The 27,346-nt window shown below is 39.6% G+C and overlaps 1 protein-coding gene across 1 annotated transcript in view; it reads right to left on the reverse strand.

Annotated features, from left to right (window-relative positions):
• ADGRB3 (adhesion G protein-coupled receptor B3) overlaps window positions 1-27,346 on the reverse strand; it is an 880,035-nt gene that overhangs the window by 22,400 nt on the left and 830,289 nt on the right. Inside the window, exons 27-29 of the mRNA XM_040261415.1 lie at window positions 14,287-14,382; window positions 12,470-12,509; window positions 6,447-7,090 (exon numbers count right to left, since the gene is read on the reverse strand). Coding sequence (XP_040117349.1) covers window positions 6,447-7,090; window positions 12,470-12,509; window positions 14,287-14,382 — 780 coding nt within the window. The remainder of the gene's footprint in view (window positions 1-6,446; window positions 7,091-12,469; window positions 12,510-14,286; window positions 14,383-27,346) is intronic.

The raw sequence follows: 27,346 nt of genomic DNA on the forward strand, positions 1-27,346 counted from the left end.
ACAGGAAATGTTGCATATCTAGTTCGTCGAGTGAGACTCCTTGGCATCACTCTTCACCCCTTCTTACTTCTCATCCTGCACATCAAATCCACCAGCAGTGCCATCTGTTCTATGATCAAAACACATCTTGGTCTGCCCAATCTTCTCCACCTCTGCTTCTCTTGCATAGTTAAAGACATCCTTATCGCTCATCTGGATGACCTCAGTGGTCTCCTAACTGTCCTCCCGTTTTCTGTTCTACACCTTCTCCCATTGCCACTGGATCCTAATCCTCTCTCTTCCACACTATCAAAGTGATAGATAAATGGATGGAGAAATGACCAGGACAAATGCTTCCCTCTGTCTCATTTGCTTCTCTTCTTTTACAAGGCTCTAAAAAGTCTGGTCTCTTCTTCCTACTCCAACTCCATAAGAAGCTTGCCCCTCACTTCACAAGTCTTCTAACCCTATGAGAACATTCCAAGCTCTTTCCTGCCTCAGAGCCTCTTCATTTGCAGTTTCTTTTTCTTGAAACATCACCTGATCCCTTAGTGCCTCACAAACCATGTTCCTTCTTAACTTCACTTTTCACTCTGTGGAGGTTTGGAAGTCTTCTCAGGGCTCCTCATCTAAAGAAGCCTCTCTCTCACACATTCCATGGTTGTTGCCCAGCACAGCACACTTTCAGATTATTCATTTGTTAACAGTTCACCTTCTATCTCTTCCACAGGGTTTATTCACCAAAGGGGCAGGATCCACATCTGTTTTGACCACTTTTATATCTCAAGCACCTTAGCCTAGGGCCTGGCACAGTAGTAGACATTCACAAAATTATTGCTGAAAGATTGAAGGAGCTACACTATGGAAGCCAAACAAATTCAAAAGAATGTGTTTTTTTGGTTTTATTTTTCTTAGGAAGACTCCAGGAGAGTTTGTATAAGCAGGGTGACTATATACACAAAGAAAACCATTTTGAATAGATCAGCTGACAGCCAAGTGGATCAAGACCATTTAGAGGAGTGCAGGCCTATCACTAATAGAAGGAAACATTCTTTAGGATGAATTCTGAGTAAGAAAATGCCCACCAGTATGGGGCTACTCAGGGGAATAGGATGTGCACAGAGGTGTCTCTGCACAGTGAAATCTTGTAGAATGATAAATAATTTCTCAAAGGGAATGCGTCATTGTCTGTGTCTTTGCAGATTAAGCTGGACAAGATCCTAGAAGATTCCCAGTGAAGAATAAATTCCATGGACTAATAAATGCCAATATGACTGCCATTAAAAGTTTCCATTACAGACTGAGCAATGAACTCACTCAAGTGAAAAAGCTTTGATGTCATATCCATTCAAAATATCTGAGTAATTGAAACTTGAGAATCATTCATTTTGAAAAATGACTTATTAGAGCTAAATTTGCTTGCCTAATTTTGTGTGCCTGCATAAAAGACAAGATCCCCTAACCCAGCAGCAAAAACAAAACACTGAAGAAGGAAAAGGCTTTCTTTCACCACAGCTACACGTGGGAAAAAAAGGTTACATAAGAAAAAGATGCTTCTGCCCAATGGTCAGTTCTATAATTGTTTCCGTTAGTGACGGGGTCTCTAGTTCCCAAGCACGGCCATAACATTTTGTCTAATATCCTGAATATTGACTTAATTATAGCAATCAAGTTTCTGCAGCAACATTCAAGGTATAATGGTAATCAAATAATAATCACACAACCTTACATCTAAAGTGCTCCTTACAATTTTCAAAGGATTTTTCACATACATTATCCTATTTGATGTTCACTGCAGCCATAAGGGAGGCACCTATGATGGGACATTATAGCTAAAATGTTTTACCTTTCAAAACCATTATATTGAGATCTCCAGAATTCATGTCCAGAGGAAAATTGGCATATAAAAAGTTAGCACAGAATGCTGTCCCTTTTTATGCACTTATAAGCTGAGAGAGATTTGGCTGAGCATGTTTTGAGATACATCGTTAAATTTATACCTGAATACTCAGAAAACCTGGAGCAGCAAAACTTTGTTTAAAACAGCAATTGTACGATTGACTATCTAATTCTATTTAGTTATGCGAAAAGCTTAGGCCAGATATGTCAGGAGAATAAGAGAAACCACTTAACGTGCTTACCCTGGAGCAAAGCATTTCATATGAATTCAAGTGATGGAGGAGCCAAGAAGCCACATAAGGGGCCACAGAGGAACCCAGGGATTCACAGGAGAGGAAGCTAGTGCCCCCCTCCCACAGGGACAGACAAGGGAGACGGCACAGCGACCTGACCCCGGGGGCTGAGGCATCTAGCCAAGGCTGGAGGCACCACAGAACTGCAGATAAAGACACAAGGTGCTGCCCAAAGCAGAGTGAGGAGGAGAAACACCTTGGCTTCCCTCTTCTAACCAGCCTCCAGCCTCACAGTGTTCCCTCGCGGCCAGGCCTCTCACCTAGCCAGAAGCCTGCATCAACCCCCAAGAGTTCCAGGGGGACGGGGGTCTCTTGACTTGGAGCCACACCCAAGTTGAGAAGAGTTTTGAGTGAGGACATATGTCCTATTTAGATATACCAGCTACCAGACACAAAGTAAAGAGCAGTGTGCCATGAGTCCAAACAAATACTGACCTATCTTCTTACACGGATATATCTATAATTTAAAAAAAAAAAAGTGGAACCACAACCCAAGGTTTAAACTATATCTCACAGTCCTCAATGGCTTGAGAATGCAAATCCTTCTTTTCCCTCACTTGCTTCACAGTGCCTTGTAGTTGTCTATATACACACCATTCATCGACACATTTTGTTCCTTAACTGAAAGGCAAGGACGTAAATCCTAATAACAACCTCATCTTTCTCAGCTTTAAGGAAAGCAACTAGATGATATCCAGGCCTGAAGCCATCATGAGAAATTCTACCATAGGCATATTGCAAAGAATCCATAATCGTGGAAATTAAAAATTTTCAGAATTGCTTAACAAGTCCGTTCTGGGAATGGATACACTTTGGAAAATGGCAGCTAACATATTTAGTGAAAGGAAGAAACCAGAAAGTATTAAGAGGGGAGAGAAGTTGGATGTGCTTTTATGCCAAAAACAAAACAAAACAAAAACACAACTCGATGCATTTATGAAACTTTCTACATGGAATAATTGGGGGTTAGCTGCACAGGCTCCCCTGGAGGTCGGAGCCTGTTCTGCAGGCACTGCCTTGGGTTTGGGAAGCCGCCCTCTCGCTTTGGTGCCTCCTGCTTACTTGAATAAACACTTCCACCCACTCTTTGGCTTTGTTTTCTCTCCTTTGCCTCTTGCTGTTCCTCGCCTGCACTTCTCCTCAGCAATACTCTATTCTGTGCAGCCCTGGCAGCTTTCACCCTCTTCTCTTTCTTCCTCCCACCACTTCCCACCTCAGCAAATTGCGAACACCCACTCCTCTGGAGGCAACTTTCTGAATCACTGTGAACATCTTTTCGTGACACCCTTGAGAAGCTCCGGCAGCATCTGGCTGTCCTCTGCTGCCCCAGCTTCCCAGGCAAGAGGCCCCTGAGGCTGGGCCCTTCTTTCTCACTCCGGGAAGACTCAGACTGCGCCACAGCCTCATGTCAGCCGGAGGGCTGCTCCCTTCTGTCTTCAAACGCTCTTCCAGGTCTCAAGACACCTCCTGGCTACTACTGCTCCCCTCGCTCCATGTTGATGCTCTAGGCATCTTTCCGCTTCTCCTCTAGCGTCAGAATATCATCTTCCCTGATGCTTGGCTACAGACAGTGCGGCAGTTAACCACTCACTCTGTCCACAGAGAAAGTCACACCAGACTGGACCTTCATCGCCACAGTCCTGTTCCCCAACTCTGCTAGCTGTACACATCTACGCTTCATCCATTCCATGCCACTATTCCATATGACCAAGTGTCTGACCTGGGTTAAATGAACTTTATAAAGTGACTCTCATGCTAACATTCAGGCACATGACTGTCTCTTTGAGTCAGTGTAAAATTGGTCAGGATAGAAAGATTCAGGTCCCGGCCTCTCTGTGCACTGGCACGGTAACCTTGAACAAACGACTTTACTTCAAGGATTAGAACAACTGATGCGTTGTACAGAGATGTTGTGAAGACTAATTAATTCATATTTTAAGGTGATTTGACGATCAGCTAATGAAAGATGCTATATAAATGCTAATTTTATTATTCCTCCCCACATCTATAGATTCAGCGGCCTCCTACAATGGTCACCCTAAGCAATTACTGACTATTAAACTCTTTGAAAGAATGAAAATGAAAAACTGAATTTTCATTCTGAATCCTGAATTTTCTTCCTTTTCAAGATGTAAGCTTGTGATTTCTAAGTCATTTAAATGCAGAGCTTTTGGCTGAATCATACTTATACATGATGCTTATATTTAATACAGAGATTTAGAAATATTACCATGGAACAAACCAGCACTTGGAAATCCAGTCTATTGTTCAAGCACACACAATCTATACAATATCAAACCCAGAAAGGTTTTTAGGCTTTTAGACATAAAACATTTTTAGAAAAAGCAAAATATTGTAATGTTTCCATTCTAACCCCTCTAGCACATTTTAGAGAGTCATTCTATGTAGAAAAACCTCATATGGTCATTATGATTATTTATGGTGTTATGTTCTTATATGAATAATCACTGAAATTCTTTGAGAAACTTTTCTGACTTTGAATAAATGTTATGTGGTTTGAGTTTACGTGGTCATTATTGTCATAGACCTGCGACTGTCGGGGATATGCAAGTTAGAGACAGACACAGAAGCCATTCTGCTAGTTCAGAATGATGGCCTGTTTTTGTCTTGAGGGAGCTCTAGCCACTCAGGTCTCAACTTGGACTCACTGCCCCTATGCCTATGGTTCCAAGGAATGATTTTCCTCAGAAACTGTATTTAGTTTAACACTGATTTAGAATTTAGGGATTTATCCTAGATCTCGTCTGCATGCCTATTTTGGTCTAGAATTTCCTCAACTCAGTTGGGAAGAACCTCAAAATTATACCACGCAAGTTACTATAAACTTTCAGGATCTCTCTTCATCTTGACATAGTACAAGGCACAGCTTTGTGGGGAGAAGGGAGGGGTAATTTGCTCTGGGCAATTTTGAACACTAGAACCTAAGATTATCAGCAAACATCTGAGAGAAAGAGCAGGCAACCAATTATAATGTATTGTGAAATAATTTGTTATGTTAAAACAACTGGAAATGCATATAAAATAATGCATGTATTGCACTGTATACTGAACATACGCAGTTTATCAGTAGTGTTGTTCTTGTTGTTTAGTTGTTAAGTCATAACCAACTCTTTTGTGATACTGTGGACTGCAGCCCACCAGGCTCCTCTGTTCGTGGTATTTCCCAGGCAAGAATACTGGAGTGGGTTGCCATTTCCTTCTCCAGGAGATCTTTCTGACCCAAGGAATAAACTCATGTCTCCTGCATCGCAGGTGTATTCTTTACCACTGAGCCACCGGGGAAGCCCATATAAATAGTGGGTTTATAGAAAAATTTCAAGGTAAAGAATATAAAAGTCACATACAAAACAGTAACAGGGTATCTATCAAAGACTGTTATATATGAGTTGTCTTATTTGACTCAGATATTACTTAATTGTTATAAAATATGAGTGATATTGATATCTATCGACTACTCTTTGCATCACTTTGTGGGTAAGAAAGAAGCTGAGGGGGGCTTGCTTTATTGCAAAAGTCATGTGGTTGGACCTCAGAGTCCTGACTCTTGGCCTGCTTAATTTATATGCCTCCCAAGAGTTCACAATTTAAGACCAAAACATTTAGTGGTCATAATTCTACAGCAGCTAAAAGCAAAATACTTATTCTGAGAGATATCAATCTATGGTAATCATACGTTTATAATCAGTGTAATGGTAGACCTCATTGAGACATTCCAATTTCGTTATTTCAAGAGCTGCCATCACACAAAAAGTCCAGACCTTGGTTAAAGTCTTTAATGTCATCCAGAAACTACTTTAACCATCAAAGACCTCTGGTATCCAAGAAACATCAGGAGGATTTTCTGTTTGTTCAGGAATGCACTTATTAGTTCCCATTATGACAAAATTATTACATATAAGTATCTTTTTAAAATAAAGAGGGTTTCTTTAAAAAAAAAATGCAGTCTTGAGAAAGGGGATTCTGATGCTCTACTGGAAAAAAACAGAATTTTAATCCCAGCATAGCCATACAAAATCGCAAAAGCTAAAGCTAAGGGTGCTGCACTTCTCCCCAGTACAGAGTCCCAGGACTCAGTTTATCTAGCTATCTATATCTATCTATCATCTATCAATCAGTCTATCTACCAGTCTCTCTATTGATCTATCAATCTATTTATTGATCTGTTTATTTATCTATCAGTCTATGAATCTATGAGTCAGACTATCAGTCTATCTGTCTTTCAAATGTTAAGGGAAGACTTGTTCCATTGCTTACTTCTAAAGAACTCATCGATATTGTTGATCCAGTCTCACTTCTTGATAATCCTGCATTTTCATCCAACTCAGAGGCCATGAAGTTCTTCACAGCTGTGCGAGGCTCAAAGGGCAAATTCTGCATATGTTCCTGGGGTGCGAGATGTTGCTCTAAGTTCATATTGAACTGGTCCATGACAGGAGGATTCATGTTGAATTCAGGATTCACTTTGTAGTGCAATAACCTTTCATGGGGCAGGGTTTCCATGCCGATATTCATTTTGCTTTCTTCTTTCATTGATGGCTGGGTATTTACAGAACTTCTGGGCATCACAATATAGTCACTCTCCATCATTCTCTCTTGAGGATGGACGATGTCCATATCCGCCCCTCTCAAATTATCATCCGTACATAAGTACACAGTTCTCCGCAATTCACTGTTCTCTTTTTTCAAACATTGATTGCCTAGCTCATTCATACCCATGGGCATGTGTAGACCTGTGGGCTGCTGAATAATGACTTTGGAAATGACGTTTCCAGGCAATGTTGAATAGCTAAGTGCTTCAGTGTTTGTTCCTTTTTCTTCTTCATCATCATTCAGAGAAATCCTAGAGAGGGTGCCTGTTATTGTTGCTGCTCTGCAGGGACCAATATCCTTATGAAGAACTGTGAAATAGAACATAAAAGCAAAAAAAAGAAAGTTAATGCATGCTTATCATTTATTACTATATTCTGTTGTTCCTCATTTTACTAAACATTTTCCTTAATAAAATAAAAATTATCAAAAATTACATTTCTATTTTTTGTACCCAGTCCAGATAACTGAAGCTTTGTATATTGATTCTGATATGCTCTGATTCTGATATGATAGACCTCAGGTGGCTAAAGCACGTCTGAAAACTGATAAACAGATTTTCAAAAATCTCAGTGCCCTAACCTTAAATAACTCTGCCTTACTTTCACAGGAAAGGAAGTTTCCCTGAGAAATTTTCTCCGTCAGTGTACTGCAAGGGCTTTATAAAATTATGGCTATATTCACAAGAGTTTGACCTTTTCTTAAAGGGTCCCCCTCTGAAGTATTCTACAAGTTCTACTCATTAAAATATTTCTTGAAAGAGGTAATCAATGAGAATTTCATCCCACTGTGTCAGAAATACCTTCAAACTTTATGCATGTGGAAAACTAAGGAGTATTTTCTATGAAGTCCATATGGTCAAGTAGATACAGGGTTCAAATGTATTTATAATTTTCAGTCCCATGAAAAGCCAGGTCTTTTCTTTTTACAAGATCAATCCATCCATATACTCCAACGCTCATGAGGGGGTATTAAAAGTGCCAACTGACTTTAAGCAGAAAAAATTGTATGAGCCTCTAAAACTTCCATTTTAAGACTGTGAAATAATGGCTTAGAAAAGTTAAAAATGCATGATAGCTTGTAGTAAGAAAGAGAACAAAATGAAAACATAAACCACATCAAAGAAAAAACTATCAACAGAATAGTTCATAATTGTTTATTAAAAAATATTTTAGTTGTTTCTCTTTTCTGCCTCTCTATAAAGAAGGAAGTCATATTTTACGTGTAATGGAGGCAGAATGACTTGCAGTCTGCTTAGTTGTGAACAACTGTCAGTTTCAAAGTCTAAGAGAATGAAGTTCTGAAGAAATATTCTTGGTGATGGACGTGTTGAAAACAGACAGACCAGCACTGTGTGCATATTGGTTCAACATGGGCTTCCAGTCTGCCTTATCAACAGGCAAAGCCATTTTCACTGATTGTTTCATTAGGCATAGATAACTGAAGTATTTGGTTTATTATCTCCTCGTGAAAAGTCTCAGATATATTCAGGGTTACCATCATTATCAAGTTTTCAAATAGCATCCTAATTATTATGCATTAAAGCAAGGGTTCAGAGAAGGCAATGGCACCCCACTCCAGTACTCTTGCCTGGAAAATCCCATGGATGGAGGAGCCTGGTAGGCTGCAGTCCATGGGGTTGCAAAGAGTCGGACACGACAGAGCAACTTCACTTTCACTTTTCACTTTCATGCACTGGAGAAGGCAATGGCAACCCACTCCAGTGTTCTTGCCTGGAGAATCCCAGGGACGGAGGAGCCTGGTGGGCTGCTGTCTATGGGGTCGCACAGAGTCGGACACGACTGAAGCGACTTGGCAGCAGCAGCAAAGCAAGGGTGGAAAATAGAAAATTCTGAATGTCTTTCCCTAATACAAAGAAGAGACTCTTTCAAATTATTTCAAGACAGGTATCATTCACGTAATATCTTTTATCTTAGAGTTACTGTATGTAATTTTGTACTAGGTTTCTTTTTCTTTTTATATATTAAAGATTATTTAATTATAGTCCAATAAAAGTTTTTTTAAAAGAGCAGAAAAAAAGCAAAAAAAAAAAAAAACAAACAAAGATGTTACATCTACATAGCATAGTTTTATCAATCCATAATTTGGTGTGACTTTTTATATTTAACTAGTCTATTTAAGAATTAGAATAATTCCATTAAAAAAAATATTTCCAAACGTCTTAATGTAATATATAGGTAATGAATTCGGATTGTCAGGAGCAATTTACATAAAAATATTCAGAGATAAAGTATGTTAAATTAATGCATTTAGTAATATTCCAAAAAGAAGACTTTAAAATAATTCCAAATTCTGGCAAGAATATTTTAAATCTGTAACTGTAAGCAAATATTAATCCAAAATTTATAGTAATATAATTTAAAGGCTAGTTACAGGGACCTATTATATTTTATTAAGTACATATAGATAATTTTTTACTTTTGTGAGTACATCATAAACTACAATTAAATCTTGGTACTGGATATTGATTTCACAATCTGCGTTTCCCTGGTGTCTCAGTAAAGAATCTGCCTGCAGTCAAGGATACCCAGGTTCAATCCCTGGGTCAGGAAGATCTCCTGGAAAAGGAAATGGCAATCCACTTCAGTATTCTTATCTAGGAAATCCCATGGACAGAGGAGCCAGATGGGCTACACTCCATGGGGTCGCAAAGAGTTGGACACAACTGAGCGACTAACACTTTCAATTTCAATCTGGATTTGTATAACATACATTTAGTTTGTATAAATATAATTTGTAGTTATAGTAGCACATTTTTATCAGTGATACAGCCATCTTTACTGAAAATTTGTATATCAACTATTTGGGGAAATACAATTCTTCTTATGAAGTAGTGTTGACTCTATATGAGAAATGTAACTATTTCTTTGACATGCTTAAAATGTGGATATCCAAATTTTGAATATACAACATGAACAAATCGACACCACCTACACATACAGACACGATGGTGAAGTGATGAGACTTTTGAGAGAAATAAATCAAGTAGTGAAAGGCAAAATGCAGACAAAACCAAAACAAAGCAAAAAGCACTTGAATATTTTGCATAATCAGATATATGCACCACTCTTTCAGAAAGCAAATTTCAACGAAACTTGGAGAAAGATTACTCAGAGACCAGGAGTTGAGGCTTTGACACTGAATATACAACGTGGAAGGAAATCTTCAGAAAAACACAAGAGCAAGTTCTTGATAAGCTCAGTTAAAAAAGGGCACAGGTCAAAAGTGAAAACATTAAAAGACTTTTTTTCTAATAACATAATGGTACTGGCCTAATATTAAGAATACTAAATCTCTGGATACGATGAATCTGGGGAAATGCATAATTTTAACAAAAGAGAACAAGATGAGTATCATTCCTTTATTGTAAAGTTTGGAAGAAGACTTATTTAGAAGGCATTCTTATCAAAGTTTCAATGGCCAAACAATTTCAAATGGGTAGAATGGTAACTTATAACTGCTGCTAAGTCACTTCAGTCATGTCCAACTCTGTGTGACCCCATAGACAGCAGCTCACCAGGCTCCCGTGTCCCTGGGATTCTCCAGACAAGAACACTCAAGTGGGTTGCCATTTCCTTCTCCAATGCATGAAAGTGAAAAGTGAAAGTGAAGTCGCTCGGTCGTGTCCGACCCTCAGCGATCCCATGGACTGCAGCTTTCCAGGCTCCTCTGTTCATGGGATTTTCCAGGCAAGAGTACTGGAGTGGGGTGCCATTGCCTTCTCTGAACTTATAATTAGTAAGATAATAGTAAATAGAGATAAATGCAAAGGCTAGTTTTTCTTTAAGGGAAAAAGAAAAAAAGCAGAACCTTTACATAATCATAGACTAGGAAATCCCTGACAGCTACTACAAAAAGTCTTAGGGATTTTAAATGATAAGCAGTTGACATTATTATTTTATCAGCTGCTATGAAATCAGATGGGAATGTACACAACATTGATATAAGGAAAAGAGACAACTGTGATAAATGTTGGCTAAAATGGGTACCATAGTTAAAATTTGGGTACCATAATTTTAAATGACTGACCCCAGGGGAAGGATGCTGAGCAATGAGTGAAGGAACACAGTTTGCTTAATCTTAAAAAAAAAAAAAAAAAAAAAAAAAGACCTGGATTGAGCTAAATAGTATTTGCTTTCTACTATCTGGATGAAGGTTAGGTGGATATTCACGCTTATTCTCAAAGGCGCCATTAGAACAAATGTATAAAAAAAAAAAGAAAGTATATTTTTTCCCAGTATAAAGAAGCATTATTCATCTGCTTTTGGTGGTGTCTACAGGCTGTATATTGTCACCCTGCTTATTTAACTTATATGCAGAGTACATCATGAGAAATGCTGGGCTGGATGAAGCACAAGCTGGAATCAAGATTGCTGGGAAAAATATCAATAACCTCAGATATGCAGATGACTCCCTTTTTATCGCAGAAAGTGAAGAATTAAAGAGCCTCTTGATGAAAGTGAAAGAGGAGAGTGAAAAAGTTGGCTTAAAGCTCAACATTCAGAAAACGAAGATCATGGCATCTGGTCCCATCACTTCATGGGAAACAGATGGAAAAACAGTGCAAACAGTGGCAGACTTTATTTTCTTGGTCTCCAAAATCACTGCAGATGGTGACTGCAGCCATGAACTAAAAAGACGCTTACTCCTTGGAAGGAAAGTTATGACTAACCTAGATAGCATATTAAAAAGCAGAGACATTACTTTGCAAACTAAGGTCCATCTAGTCAAAGCTATGGTTTTTCCCGTGGTCATGTATGGATGTGAGAGTTGGACTGTATGGAAAGCTGAGCCATGAAGATTTGATGCTTTTGAAGTGTGGTGTTGGAGAAGACTCTTGAGAGTCCCTTGGACTGCAAGGAGATCCAACCAGTCCATCCTAAAGGAGATCAGTCCTGAATGTTCATTGGAAGGACTGATGAAGCTGAAACTCCAGTACTTTGCCCACCTGATGTGAAGAACTGACTCACTGGAAAGGACCTTGATGCTGGGAAAAGTTGAAGGCAGAAGAAGAAGGGGATGACAGAGGATGAGATGCTTGGATGGCATCACGGACTCAATGGACATGAGTTTGAGTAAGCTCTGGGAATTGGTGATGGACAGGCAGGCCTGGTGTGCTGCAGTCCATGGGGTCACAAAGAGTCACGACTGAGCAACTGAAGTAACAGGATGGAGGGCAGCTACTGGGACACGGTCACCAGGATCCAGGTCTCTAAGCAGGGCAGGGGCCTGCTCTGTCGTGGTCCCCTCTGCAAATACAGCAATAAAGCTACAGTACACACACACACACACACACACACAATGGTGTTTCATCCTTCCAACATGGATGATGAACCTGAGGCACAGAGAGACATCAAACTGACTGGCCTTGCACATGAAAACCAGTGAGAGATGGATGGAAGGCTTCCATCTCCAAGTCAGTGCTTTCCTGGGATCTGTGCTCCCAGTCAACCATTTTCACCTCCTCCCATTCGCCATTCATATTCTCTCTCTCTCATTCCTTCCTCCTCTCCCACATTTGCTATTACAATGCTTCCATCTGACTCAATTTGCTCATCTATAGGAATATATGATGTGTAAACTACAGCACTTTCTTTAAAACCAAAAAAAAAACCATAAAAATGATTCAGCATCTAATGATTGCATTTTTAAAATTCAAGTATTCTTACCTGATCGACAAGCAATGTCTACATCCTTTTCAAAGTCTGTCTGTAAAAAGAAATAATAAGACATAGAATCATCATTTAATGAAGACCTCAAGCTTATACTGATCAGAGTATCTGAAGTTAACAAATATCTGACTAGGCAGTACCAGGATATTGTTAATACTTTGTTCAAAGGAAGTTTCTCAAGGAATAATCAAATTGCTTTCAAGAGTATTTTCTAGCAACCATATGTTGGGTAAAATCATTGGAAATATGTTGTACAGTTTTAATAAGGCAATATTGTACCTATGGTCCTCTAACACCAGATATGAAAGAATAGAATTTTAAGGCAACTCCTTAATGAAATTAATTAAGGAATTTTAATTTCACAATGAAAATACTAGAATGTGAAATATTGTGGAGATACTTAAATAAATGACCTTGTTATTTACATTTTTAAAAGTTCACTTTGAATATATTGTTAATAATGTAATATCTTATAATATAGCTTTGTCAAACCTTTAACAATCAAACTAGGGTTTTCTGATGATCCCCTTCTATGCAAATCTGACAAAAGACTTAGGGTTTAGGGATTAAAGTTGAAGATTAAACAATACTTATCTGGCCCGGAACCTACTAGAGTTTAGTTCCATCCTCATATTTTCTCCAGACTTTTATTGTAAACAAATAGTTGTTGCTATTCAGTCGCTAAGTTGTGTCCAACTCTTTGCAACCCCATAAACTTCAGCATGCCAGGCTTTCCTGCTTCACTATCTCCTGGAGTTTGCTCAAACTCATGTCCATTGAGTCAGTGATGCCACCCAACCATCTCATCCTCTGTCACTCCCTTTTCTTTCTGCCCTTAATCATTCCCAGCATCAGGGTCTTTTCCAGTGAGTCAGTGCTTCACATCAGGTGGCCAAAATATTGGAGCTTCATCTTCAGAATTAGTCTTTCCGATGAATAATCAGGGTTGATTTCCTTTAGGACTGACTGTCACTATTTGATTAGTTTATTTTTAATGGTGAAATTATATTAGCCTGTTTTAATCAATATTTAGATTCAAGATATCAGTATTTATCTCTTTATTTTTAAAAAGAAATTAATTACTCTTTCTCCTGTTTTAGTTACTAGCATATCATTTAGGCTATTTTTGTGTTGCTTAATACAAACACGTTGATAATAAATCAGGTATATTATGAAGAAAACTCTATTAAGCCTTGCTGTTAATGACATAGCTTAAAGCTCACTTCATTTCTAAAACATACAGAAGTGGTTATGTGTAAAGTATCTCTTATCCGAACAGCAGTCAGAAATCATGTACAGTGGTTGGCTGTTTTGCTGGGAGCATGTTTGCCCTTCCTGCTTTTAGGGCGGTGGTCCTTGTAGTGGGTCTCCCCCCAGGCCAGGTCCCACCCCAGGGATCCTGGTTTCCTTGGTCTAGAGTGCAGCTCCTCTGAGGAGTTTGAAGGGCAGGCAAGGTGAGGACCATGGCAAGTCTGGCTTTCAGGCCAGAACTGCATGTGCAGCACGCTTTGATCTGTAAACAAACATGATCCTACAGATATACTGCTAACCCTAATTCTGTGTGAGGATGAACATACTGCCCACCCCGGTGTTGCCCAGAAACCCCACACTCAACACACCAGTCTGCCAGTAACACATCCAGGACTCCCAACTAGTCTGTACGCAACCATCATCTGATATCGAAGCTCCAAGTCTGTGACTGAACTAGAGTCAAACTCAGAGAACTCGGACACTATTTTACGAGTAAGAATAATTGTTTATTCCCTTGAGAAACCATGACTGAATCAACACTCAGAGGGGAACTTAAAGCTCACCATGATTTGAGCATGCCCATTAGGAAACGAACTGGAAGAATCAGCATTGATTGGGTCCTGACAGTTTCTCAATCGACATCTAAATGCATCCTGAACCTGTGAAAAAAGGACAAAAGTTCATTTTCGTCTCTCTTGGTAATTACCAAATACTGTCTATATTGGAAATTGACTGAGAAAACTGTTATTGCTGTATTCATGATCTAACACACGTTTGGTTTGCTGTTTTCTATGACCAGAGAATTCATCACTTGCCATCATCATAGACGGAGATGCTGGGGACTCCTGAGCTGTGCCTGTGGCTGTTTCTGGCTCAATACTAATCATCTTGCCAGAGGGCAGGCTTATTTCCATTGCTACAAACAATACGCCTGTCTTTCAAGGGGGCATTTACTATTTGGTATGGCATAATCTTCATAATGGCTTTAAACATTGTGAAAAACGAGATGATCTGTTGGCCAAAATTGATTTGGGATTTCCCTTTTGTTGCCTTATGTAAGACATACTGGGGAGACCCTTTCTTGTCTCCCTTCAAGTACTATATGCCCTGATATCCAAAACAAACAAACATAAACAACGACACACAAAGATAACAAAAATGACTGTTTCTGGTTGAGCCTCATTAAAAAAAAAAGAAAGAAAGAAAAGAAAAAAAAAGCACGTTAGCAAAGCCAAACTTATTTACAACTGGATTCTGAGCAAAGAGCAAACACATTGAAAGGAAATGAAGATCGTTAAAGCCGTCATTAAACACAATGTGGGTAAACCTGAATAGATGAAAGCAAACACACAAATCAACCGACAGCTACTCTGGTCCCCTGGCGCCCCCTGGCCAGCCAGTCCTCTAGATTCTGTGACTCACCAGGTGGGTGGGCATGAGCATAGGCTGAGTCAAGGGCAAAGTCATTTTATGTTATCTGGCTTTTCCAACCTCATACCATTAATATTTCCTCCTTGTTTATTATGATCTGTCTTTTGGGGTTACAAAACAAAGCACAGGTGATGTGGCATTTTACTTTCCTGAAGCACGTGGCAGAGACCACACAGGGAAACACATGATGATGTCCAGTTTTGAGAAGCACTGGTATAAAACATCCTGTCATGGTTTTGTTTGAGATGTGCCGAGCTTATCTGTTCGCCATGAAAAACTCTGATCCTATTGTTTTCAGCTTCTCTCATCCATTTCATAAATTGTTAGCAGCCTCCTTTCCAAATGGCAAGACTTGGAAAGTGATATGAAGCTTAGTCACCACTGAGCCCCGGCTGAGCTCCATCATGAGAGTTCCACCCACATGGATTTCGCCCCTCGGATTCTGATCCTGGTGATGCAACCACTGTGTGTGTGCTCAGTCACTCAATCGTGTCCAGTTCTCTGTGACCCCCATGGACTGTGGCCCACTAGGCTCCTCTATCCTTGGAACTTTCCAGGCAAGAATACTAGAGTGGGTTGCCATTTCCTCCTCCAGGGGATTGTCCCGACCCAGGGATCAAGCCCCTGTCTCTTTGTGTCTCCTGCATTGCCAGGCGGATTCTTTACCATTGCACAATCTGGGACGATGCTTACTTAATACATTGCTCTGTGTTATTACATTATAAGGCTTCCCGAATAGTTCAGTTGATAAAGACTCTGCCTGCAATGCAGGAAACCCGGGTTTAATTCCTGGGTCAGGAAGATCCCCTGGAGGAAGGCATGGCAACCCACTCCAGTATTCTCACTTGGAGAATTCCATGGACAGAGGAGCGTGGCAATTTACAGTCCATGGGGTTGCAAGAGTCGGACACGACTTAGCAATTATATTCTAAGGTGTCTGCTAATCAAATCATTTTGAAAAGCAAACTGAGTCACTGGCAGTACCAGCTATGATTTCATAGATATGGTTCAAACTTACATCTCCTGCATTGGCAGGTAGATTCTTTACCACTGCCTTACCAGGGAAGCCAATGTAACCACTATAGCTGTGAATTAAGAAAGGTGGGGCTAGGCTCCATATCCTCTGACCTCTCTTCCACTCAATGATTCTAACTTTTCTTTTTTCAATCATTTTTAATTGAAGCACAGTTCATTTACAATGCTGGGTTAGTTTCAGGTGTATTGTGGGGTGATTCAGTTATATATACATATGTGTATATGTGTGTGTTAGTCACTCAGTCGTGTCCGACTCTTTGCGACCCCATGGATTGTAGCCTGAAAGACTTCTCTGCCCAAGGAATTCTGCAGGCAAGAATGCTGGAGTGGGTTGACATTTCCTTCTCCAGGGGATCTTCCCAATCCAGGAATTGAACCTGGGTCTCCTGTATTGTAGGCAGAGTCTTTACTGTCTGAACCACCAGGGAAGCTCATATTTTTTTATACTTTTTCAGGTTATTTTCCATTATAGATTATTACAAGATATTGAGTATAGTTCTCTGTGCTCTACAGTAGGTCCTAGTTCACCTATTAATATTTTATATATAGTAGTGTGTATATTCTAATAGGATTTCTAGGTGGTGCTGGTGGTATGCAGGAGACATAAGAGACCCTGGTTTGGTCCCTGGGTTGGGAAGATCCCCTGGAGGAGGGAATGTCAACCCACTCCAGTATTCTTGCCTGGAGAATCCTATGGACAGAGGAGCCTGGTGGGCTACAGTCCACAGGGTAGCACAGAGTCAGACACGACTGCAGCGGCTTAGCACGCACACATATTCTAATATTTCTAAATCTGGAATTTTCTGGAAAAAAAGAACAAGGAGTTGCCTCACACAACCAGGTGAGGCAATTTCCCAGTCTCGTTCAGACACATCAACAGAAGTTTAGGCTCAGTGAAATTGAGCCTGAATGTGTTTTCCTGAAGAACTGGATAAACATTGGGAAATAAATCATCCAGCTTCTCCTTTGAAGGAGACATCATGTGGACAAACTAGACTCTTTAGAAGCAAATACTTCTTAGATTAAGAAGTCATAGCTGTAGGTCACAAAAAGACACAATTAATAATCAAAAAGATCATTACACACTAGGGTAATGAGTCTACTGTTAGATGATCTGTGTTTCTGTTTCACAAAAATTTGCATTTGGGGGACAGCACTAAGAAAGTATACGTTTGCAGAAGAAAAATTCTAAGTACTAATGTCAGAAAAATAGGTACTTGCTAATTTTCTGTTTGTGCCCCAAGGCACCTGTTAAAGAAAGACAATTTATAAAGGAAGATAAGCAGTATGTTAGAAATGTTGCCTTCCAGGGGCTGGTCACATGATTATTTTTCAAGTCCGCTTCTAAACACCAGCATATATAAAATATGAAAGTGGCCCCTGGTAAAACAAAAATGATAATTTAACTCTTCTTCACCAGCCACTCTTAGGTCTTTGAAGTGCAGCTGTCAAAGATATTTCTGTCTGACAGTGAAACATGGAAAAGCAACTCCTCTAACTTTCTCTTCAAAATCCACTCTCTGATTGCTTGAAGGAAATATAAAAGAAATCTCTTTTTCATAACACACATACAAAAATTCGATACCTTAAACTACCAAACTTTCAAATATGACAATGGATTAAGGGTATGTCTATCCTGGAGAATGAGGTCAGCTGCATGAGTCAGTCAATGCTAGTCAGAAGAAATATAGAACAGAAAAGCATAAAAATTCTGCAGTAAATTCAAGGTTATTTTAATGGTCATATATCAATAAATGCCATGATTTAAGTGTTGAATTCTCTGACACTTTTAGTGCCTCTGTTCCTTTTAATTCAGAAAGATCTCCAGCAGAAATTCCTCTGATTTAAAAAAAAATCTTAAGATTGCATTCAGGCAATCTAGATGAGCTGGCCTTAAATATTTATTGAATACTGACAGGGAATCACACCACATACTTTTATCACAGAAAAGGATGTTTCAAGCAAGACAGTATCTGGAAGATGCATCTGTAGTTATTTGGAAACATTTTGATAATTAAATGAATGTTCTATCAAGTAAGCAAAGAGACTTTTATCTTTGGTGAGTTAATTTCAATTGTTTTTGTGAAGAACAACTAAAAGTTTTTAAAAAACAAGTCTCTGAGGACTTAAATTCCAAACAAGGAGAAAGCATAAAAACAAACGAAAGACAGAATTCAGATATGACTACTGCATGCTGAAATTAAAGTGTTCTGTGTCAAAAGTCATATTTACAAGACTGGACAACAATAGTCCTGACGTTTTTCCTGCCTCGTGATTAAGATGGAAGAAAAAGAATTATTGCTGCTGCTGCTGCTAAGTCACTTCAGTTGTGTCCAACTCTGTGCAACTCCATAGATAGCAGCCCACCAGGCTCCTCCGTCTCTGGGATTCTCCAGGCAAGAACACTGGAGTGGGTTGCCATTTCCTTCTCCAATGCATGAAAGTGAAAAGCGAAAGTGAAGTCGCTTAGTCATGCCTGACTCTTAGTGACCCCATGGACTGCAGCCTACCAGGCTCCTCCATCCATGAGATTTTCCAGGCAAGAGTACTGGAGTGAGGTGCCATTGCCTTCTCTGAAAGAATTGTTAGAAGACTCATATTCACTATTTAAGCAGAGTCTTCCCTGGTGGCTCAGATGGTAGAGAATCCACCTGCCAATGCAGGAGACCCAGGTTTGATCTCTGGGTCAGAAAGATCCCCTGAAGAAGGCAACGGCAACCCACTCCAGTATTCTTGCCTGGAGAATCCCATGGACAGAGCGGGCTCCAGTCCACGGGGTCGCACAGAGTCTGACACGACTGAACGACTTTAACTTCACTTCATTCCTTAAGTTGCCTATCTGTGGAGAACAAGTTACTTACTTTAGGTACCAATTTAAAGGTTCTTTTTAGATATTAAAATCATTATACCTCTGAGTTCTTCCAATATCAATCAATTTTTAAACTTATGTAGGATGAGTAAATATAATTCTTAAAACTGTCTAGAATAATTATTTAACACAAATTGTGGCACAGTTAATATCTAGATTTCAAAATATCCTATTTTTAGAATACTCTGCCACAGATATTTCACCTTAATTGACAGCCAGACAAGGGGTTAAAAAGCATCAGTGATGCAGCAAAGAAGAGATATGTGAATAGCCTTGGAATATTTGGGAGACTTTACGGAAAGCTGACATCATGTTGTGAAATAAGAAAAGACGTGTCAAGAAACATCTTCAAATATATAGTGAGGTGACCACACCAAGCTATCAGGTGTCTTCTGAGAGGACCCGCCAGGCACGACCAAAGTTACCTTGGCCAGATCTTTCTGGGGGCGGCTCTAAGATCTCCTGAGAAAGCTGTCCCCCCTTTTCCTGTGGATGGGTTCCTGAAAAAGAACAGTGTTCAGAGGTCTGCCGGGTGTATCTCGCTCCTGCCCCTCTCCTGGGGACAGTGACTAAATTCATCTCAGCAGCAGCTAGCAAGAGCATCTCTGTTGGTCCTTGCTCTGAAGACAGCGGGCAATGTCACCATGAAAGTCAGTGCCAGATTTAGAGTCTGCTGGGGAAGAACACGGAGCAATGCTTGGCGGAGCTGCGATTTAGAGGGAGCTCCGGGAGAGAGCTGCACTGCTGGAGACTGGCTCTGTATTTAGCTACAGGCCCCAAATCTTCACCTTTTAAGAAGACAGCTTTACCTCCGGGTTGTCTCCCTTACTTTCCAATTTCAGAGGATCATTTATTTGAGATTGTTAGACTACAAGAGCTTAACATTTTTTTTTTCCTTTCTGAATCTAATATCAACTATTGTTTCTATTGATTCATAGTTGAACAAATGGCTTTTAAATTACATTAAATTTCATATCATTTCACCAGTAAATGAATGAGCATTGTCAGTTTCATGCATATTATACCAGTTCACAGAATAATTACACATAATTAAAGTATTATTTGACCTCTCTGATAGGAAAGGAAATGAACAAACATGGTTAATCATTTCCTACATGTTGAAGGAAAACTATGGACTCTGGTCCCAGATTTCAGTCCTGATGACTTTGTACTGGAATTCTCTAACACTCAAGGGATTGTCACTTAGCCTCAAAATTGTTGCACAGTTTTACATTTCCTTGTATCAGATTTAAGGGTCACAGGAGCTGCCCTGGACAGCATTTCACATGTGTCATCTGAAAAAGTGTAACAGCATTTCTTCAGCACAGGAGGAGAAAAGAAGGAAAGGGGGTCACACACCAGACACCTCCACCCACGCCTTCCCTGGAAGATACTTTGAGCTTCCTGCTGTCCATGTCAAGGCAGAAAACAAAAACTTTATTCGTGACCTCTTACTTCTTACATTTATTTTAAACCTTTATTCCAGATGTACTCAACTTCTCCTCACCAGTTTAACACTGTTGCAAGCTGGGGCTCTGCAGTCTGAAAGGAGAGAGAAGGGAGCTAGAAAGCCGTGGCTGGATGCTACCTGGCAGACATATTCACTGATGCTATCCTTGAGTCAACCTGGTTTCACCCTCTTGCGAAGCTCCCTGTATGGAGTTGGAGAACCACAATGCGGATCAAGATGGACAGAAATACTCATGACAGAACTGAAAGTATGCTCCAATCAGAAAAACTGAACTTTGAACTAAAGATAAGACTACCAGTCTGCTAACTAAGAAATGGGATCACTCCTGAGTGCAGGGAGGCTGGTGATATCTGGGAGAAGCATATAGAGCTATACAAGGTCCTTGCTTGCTCCTGTCCACCTGCCTATTTAAAGGCATCTCTGTGTTTCCTACCCCCTGTTCCAACTAAAATCCAGCTTTATTGTGGTACATTTAGCCATTCTCCCATTTCCAGACACACATTCTGTCTTATTAAAAACTAGACAAACAAAATAAATCTTTAAATGCATTTTTTTTGAAGCTTCAATTTAACCTGACAAAGATGAAACTCTTAGCAACCCACCTCACTCTCTTTAACACAACTCCCCTCCGAGCAGGAACCCTGACCCTCCCCACCCGGGGCTACTCACTCATTTTCTGAAATCTCTTCCTTGTGACATACAGTGGCCTCTTTTCAAGGCCTCTGCTCACCATAAAGAGAAAGCTCTAAAACACCATTTAGTGCTGTGCCCTTAAATGTAGACGGTTCTGTTTTTCTCTTGGTGCCACGGTCAGAGACATTAAAAATAAAAAAAAAAAAATCATCCTGATTTCCAGGATCATGTCATCACTTGCTTTATGCCTCCATGGGCCCCAGGGTCTCAGAGGAGAAGCAATTCTCTGCAACTCACCACAAGCTTCATTTCTAGGAAGCCATACGTCCATGACCCTCTCTCAATTTTCCTCCACGTGAAACTTTCACTTTCTTCCTCAGGACACTTTCAGGTTCTGAAGTCTTCTATCACCTGCCCCCTCATCTTCCAAGACCACTGAAGCCCCTGCCTTCTTTCCACAGGGGACTACGATGTACCTTTTTCTGTGGTACACGGGTCCTACGTAATTTCCCTGCAAATCAATCTGGGAGAGTCATGCAACTCTCCATCTGAACTATATTGTGTGTAATACACCTCTTTTCAAATTGCCATCAAGTACCACCACTGGTTTCATTTTTTTAAAAAATAATATATTTGGGAGAGAATATTTGTTTTAACTGAGATAGTTAAGGTGGCTTGTCTGCTTCATATATTCACTGTCATATGCTTGTAGATAACTTTGCTCATCTGTATTTTTATGAAAATAATAAGTCAAAATGAGAAGTTGACAGAAAAAAAAGGAAGGGGGACTGGGAAGGAGTGGGAGAAAGAAAGAAAACCCTGTTCACGTTTATTTTAAGCATTTGCTACAAAATCGCTTCCCAGGTTTGGATGAAGCTTCTGGGACCTCATCTGGTGCAGCCCAGCCCTCCTGCCAGCAGCAGGGAAAGAAGAGAGACGAGCTTGGCCCTGCCACTGAAGCTTCGGAGCGGCCCCAGCATCCTCACACACCAACACGACAAAATGATCCATTTAGGCACTCTCTGTTCCCCCTTCGTTTCAGTGAGAGGGTTTTATTGTAGCTTATTTCGTACCACAGTCTTGTTATTTTCCCCCTCTGCCATCAAGCTGTACGATTGTCTTAGATCCAGGCACAGCCAGAGACAGCAGCCATGAGAAGAATGTGCAGCACCAAGGAAGCGGTTTCCTAGCAACCGAAACTATTTGAAAGCGTTCATGGCTCTGGTGTAGTTAGGCTTTCCATAGCAATGCAGAGAATAGTAAACAGTGGGTATGTCGTTATGTGCTTAATGCAAATGAATTCTAATCAAGAAAGCACACGGAACTCTCCTCCTGCTCTGTGGCGACCTAAATGGGAAGGGAATCCAGAAAAGAGGGGATACATGTAAACATACAGCTGACTCACTTTGTTGTACATCAGAAACTAACACAACATTGTAAAGCAGCTCTACTCCAATAGAGATTAATAAAAAACACTAAGATGGAAAAAAATGACAGGTAAATGAAGGAAACACCTATATTTTCTATTTTATCCTTATTATTTTCTATTAGATCCTTATCCTTATTAGATATGACACATTAGCTTTCAAGATGTGGGTTTCTGAAAGTCATGTGTTGTGATCAGATGGTTTAATTTTTTAAAAATTCTCATTCCCTCTTTGCATTTTCTCTTTTGTTGGAGACATCTGCTAAAGCAATTTCAAAGAGAAAGGGGCTTCAGAAGAAGAAAACATATTTCAAGACTATACATGTTATGAAATTGAAACATTAAGATCTCAGTCTGGAGTCACAACCAACTACTAGGCAAATAATCTGATTTATTTTTTAGAAAAGTGAAATATAATTAAGTTGAGATCATACCAGAATGATCCTTTCTCCTTTCTTTCTTGTAATAGTTTAGAAAAATTTGACCCATTGAAAGCAGTGGTGCTTTAAAAATGAATGAAGAGACCTCCGCCCCCTTAACATTTAAAATGCCATTGTTTTACAGTATTTTATTTCTTTTCTCCTTCTTAACCTGCAAAGCTCCCTTTCTCCCCTGTGCACACCCACCTGGTTCAGAGAAGACTGTGGAAATAAACATGGGGAAAGCCTTTTGAATCATATTGGATGAAACATTAAGGACTAAAGACAACCAAATTATGTTAGCATATACCAAAATATGCAGACACAGAAATATGTTTATTTTTATCCAGCCTCTCTCTACATTGAAGGAAATATTCCTTAGTTTGCTCATATACTTTTTTTGTTTGTTTTTTAAAACAGCTTTAATGGGATGGGATTTACATATCGTAAAAGTCACCCATGTAAGGTGTATAAAGGCTCTTAGTAACCACCCTAGAATCCAATTTGAAAATATTTTCATCACCCTCAAAAGAAACCCAATGCCCACTGACAGTCACCCCTTATTTTCTACCAACCTGCACCCCAGCTCTAGGCAACTACTGATGTTCTTTCTTACTATATACTTTTAAGAAAGAAGACGTCCAGGGAATTCCCTGGCTGTCCAGTGGTTAGGACTCTGGGCTTTCACTGCTAAGGGTCCAGGTTTGATGGCTGGTTGGGGAACTAAGACCTTATTAACCATGTGACACAGTCCAACAAATACATTAATTAAAAAAAAATAAATAAACATCTAGCATAGGTGCTGGCACATAGCAAGAACACCATAAATTTTAAAGAAATAAAAAAACAAAGAGTACATATAAATTATTTTGAATTGTGAAGGAAATGTTTTAAAGTAAAAAAAAGCAGTAGATATAAAACTCCTATCAGATTATCAAGTAGAGTGATAGATCTGAGTCATTACCCAATATTTTACAGGTAGCTATAGAGTTCATTTGCTCTGGTGTGTTTTTATGAAATGTTTGTTCACAGGAGACACTAAGGACATGGAAAGGTGTCTTGTTCTCCGGGACTGTGGTTAATGCTAGAGCTGTGTGTCCACACACAGCCAGATAGACACATTGCTAGTGTCTGGCAATACACATTTAGAAGGTCAAACAAACAAACAAAAACTTCTATGAATTCAGTAAGATATGCTTATGATGCATTCTTTGGAATTTGCAAAATTTAAGAGGCTCTTTTGGTTTTCCAGTAACAATTTCCACTGAAGAATTCTGAAAGAGACTTGCCTATAACTGAAATATTCTCTGTGTATTTTAGCAATGTTATAGGGTATTTTTAAGGGTCAGTGCAAAACTACTGAATGTGACATTTATGATTTCAGTGTTAAAATGAGAGACATGATACTCTGCTATTAATTTATCAACAATAAAATTATTCAATTTGAACTAATCATTGAAAATGCAACAACTGGGCCAATAGTCCATATTTTGCTTCCTATCAATACTGAAAATATATATTTACAGACACATATTTAACAGAAGTATTTATATATATTTAATTTAATTACTCTTAAGAGAGTCCCTTGGACTGCAAGGAGATCCAACCTGTCCGTCCTAAAGGAAATCAGTCCTGAATATTCATCGGAAGGACTGACGCTGAAGCTGAAACTCCAATACTTTGGCCACCTGATCTGAAGAACTTACTCCTTGGAAAAGACCCTGATGCTGGGGAAAATTGAAGGTGGGAGGAGAAGGGGACAATAGAGGATGAGACGCTTGGATGGCATCACCGACTCAATAGACATGAGTTTGAGTAAACTCCAGGAGTTGGTGATGGACAGGGAAGCCTGGTGTGCTGCAGTCCATGGGGTTGCAAAGAGTTGGACATGACTGAGCGACTGAAACTGAACTCTTAATTCATGTTTTTGATAGTTTTTAATCCAATTAGCAAGTATGAAAAAGTTCTGGTTGAACTGAATTTTTGTGCCAAGTATTTTTCTTCGTGTAAGCAGCACAAATTTGATAATCAGCCAACAAAATATCTGTCACTTTAAAACCTGAATATTTTGATCATAGCCTAAGGCTTTTTAGAGAGCTTATTCTTGAAGAAAAATAAAGACTTAATTTAGAGATGGGACATTTTCTCCTCTTTAACACCTAAAGTATTAATATCTTCTGAAAATCTTAGGCAGATAAATCATGTATCTTTCTTACAGCCCACATTGTTCATCCTGAATCATCAATCAAAAAAATATAGTGTCCACACACTTAGAACAATTTTGTTACATAAACATTTTAGAGATAATATTAACACAGAAAACTCTCAGGATAGTGAGAGAGTCAATTCCTAGGCAGACTGATAAGAAGTCCACGGTCCCCAAGAAGGAGAAAGGGGTCTGCGGCTCTCGAAGTGGAGATGCTGCTGCTTCTGCTGCTGCTAAGTTGCTTCAATCGTGTCCGACTCTGTGCGACCCCATAGGCGGGGGCCCGCCAGGCTCCCCGGAAGTGGAGACAGGGGTCTGGAATTCTCAAGGAGGAGAAAAGGACAAACTTTTTTTTTCCCTCTATATTCCTTGCTGCTGCTGCTAAGTCACTTCAGTTGTGTTTGGCTCCCCTGTCCCTGGGATTCTCCATAGTCTTAGTCAATTACACAACTCAGTTTAAACTGTACTAGGGATTATAAAACAACAATGTATGGGGCTGAATAACCTGGCTAATCCTGATATCTTAGAAGGTATTATGGGAGTGGGTCTGGCAGGATCTTTCTATTGTTAAATTCTAATCTTGTTATCCTAAAATATAAATTGTGGGAGTGGGTCTGGTAAAATTTTCACAAACTTGAGACATTCTTTTGATTCATTGTAACAACGAATTAAAAGGTATATAACTCCATTGCTAACACTAGCAAGAGGGTACTCTTTATGCCCCCTTTTGATGTCTATGTCAGAAGCTTTCTCTGTCTCTTTCATACTTTAATAAAACTTTATTACACAAAAGCTCTGAGTGATCAAGCCTTGTCTCTGGCCCTGGATTGAATTCTTCTCCTCTGGAGACCAAGAATCCCGGCATCTTTTTGTGGTTCAGCAATAACCTTTTAATAGTTATGGTTGGAGAAGAACATTTTCATGCAACTTTGGTCTATGAAAAATTCAACACTTAAAATGTTTTTAATGCAGATATTCTAGGTAGTAATTGGTGATGTCCTGGCAACGGTGAGCTAGATCAGATCTTTTAAATGATGCAATTCCCTTTCCCCTTGCAATGTGAAGTCATTCTGTTTTCCTTGTTTTTCATCATACATTGTTATTGGAATACACTTGTGGGTTTATGGCTGACATCTGTATTATACTAAAGGAGCTCAGAAACATTGTTCTCCTCATTTGGTAAATGAGGTGAAAACTTTGCTTACCTTCACACATCACTGTAAAAGCTATGGGATGTGTACTCAGACACACATGTGTCATCTCGCAATATGCACATCATAATAAAGTTCTCATGAAAGCTAGATAATACAAAATGACAGTGGATAATCTAGAGCCAGACATCTTGGAATGCAAAGTCAAGTGGGCCTTGGAAAGCATCACTACAAACAAAGCTAGTGGAGGTGATGGAATTCCAGTTGAGCTGTTTCAAATCCTGAAAGATGATGCTGTGAAAGTGCTGCACTCAATATGCCAGCAAGTTTGGAAAACTCAGCAGTGGCCACAGGACTGGAAAAGGTAGTTTTCATTCCAATCCCAAAAAAAGGCAATGCCAAAGAATGCTCAAACTACCGCACAATTGCACTCATCTCACACGCTAGTAAAGTAATGCTCAAAATTCTCCAAGCCAGGCTTCAGCAATACGTGAACTGTGAACTCCCTGATGTTCAAGCTGGTTTTAGAAAACGCAGAGGAACCAGAGATCAAATTGCCATCTGCTGGATCATGGAAAAAGCAAGAGAGTTCCAGAAAAACATCTATTTCTGCTTTATTGACTATGCTAAAGCCTTTGACTGTGTGGATCACAATCAACTGTGGAAAATTCTGAAAGAGATGGGAATACCAGACCACCTGACCTGCCTCTTGAGAAAACTGTATGCAGATCAGGAAGCAACAGTTAGAACTGGACATGGAACAACAGACTGGTTCCAAACAGGAAAAGGAGTACATCAAGGCTGTATATTGTCACCCTGCTTATTTAACTTCTATGCAGAGTACATCATGAGAAACGCTGGACTGGAAGAAACACAAGCTGGAATCAAGATTGCCGGGAGAAATATCAATAACCTCAGATACGCAGATGACACCACCCTTATGGGAGAAAGTGAAGAGGAACTCAAAAGCCTCTTGATGAAA

The sequence above is a fragment of the Oryx dammah genome, unplaced genomic scaffold, assembly GCF_014754425.2.
Source record: "Oryx dammah isolate SB20612 unplaced genomic scaffold, SCBI_Odam_1.1 HiC_scaffold_19, whole genome shotgun sequence".
In the NCBI taxonomy this organism is placed as follows: Eukaryota; Metazoa; Chordata; class Mammalia; order Artiodactyla; family Bovidae; genus Oryx; species Oryx dammah.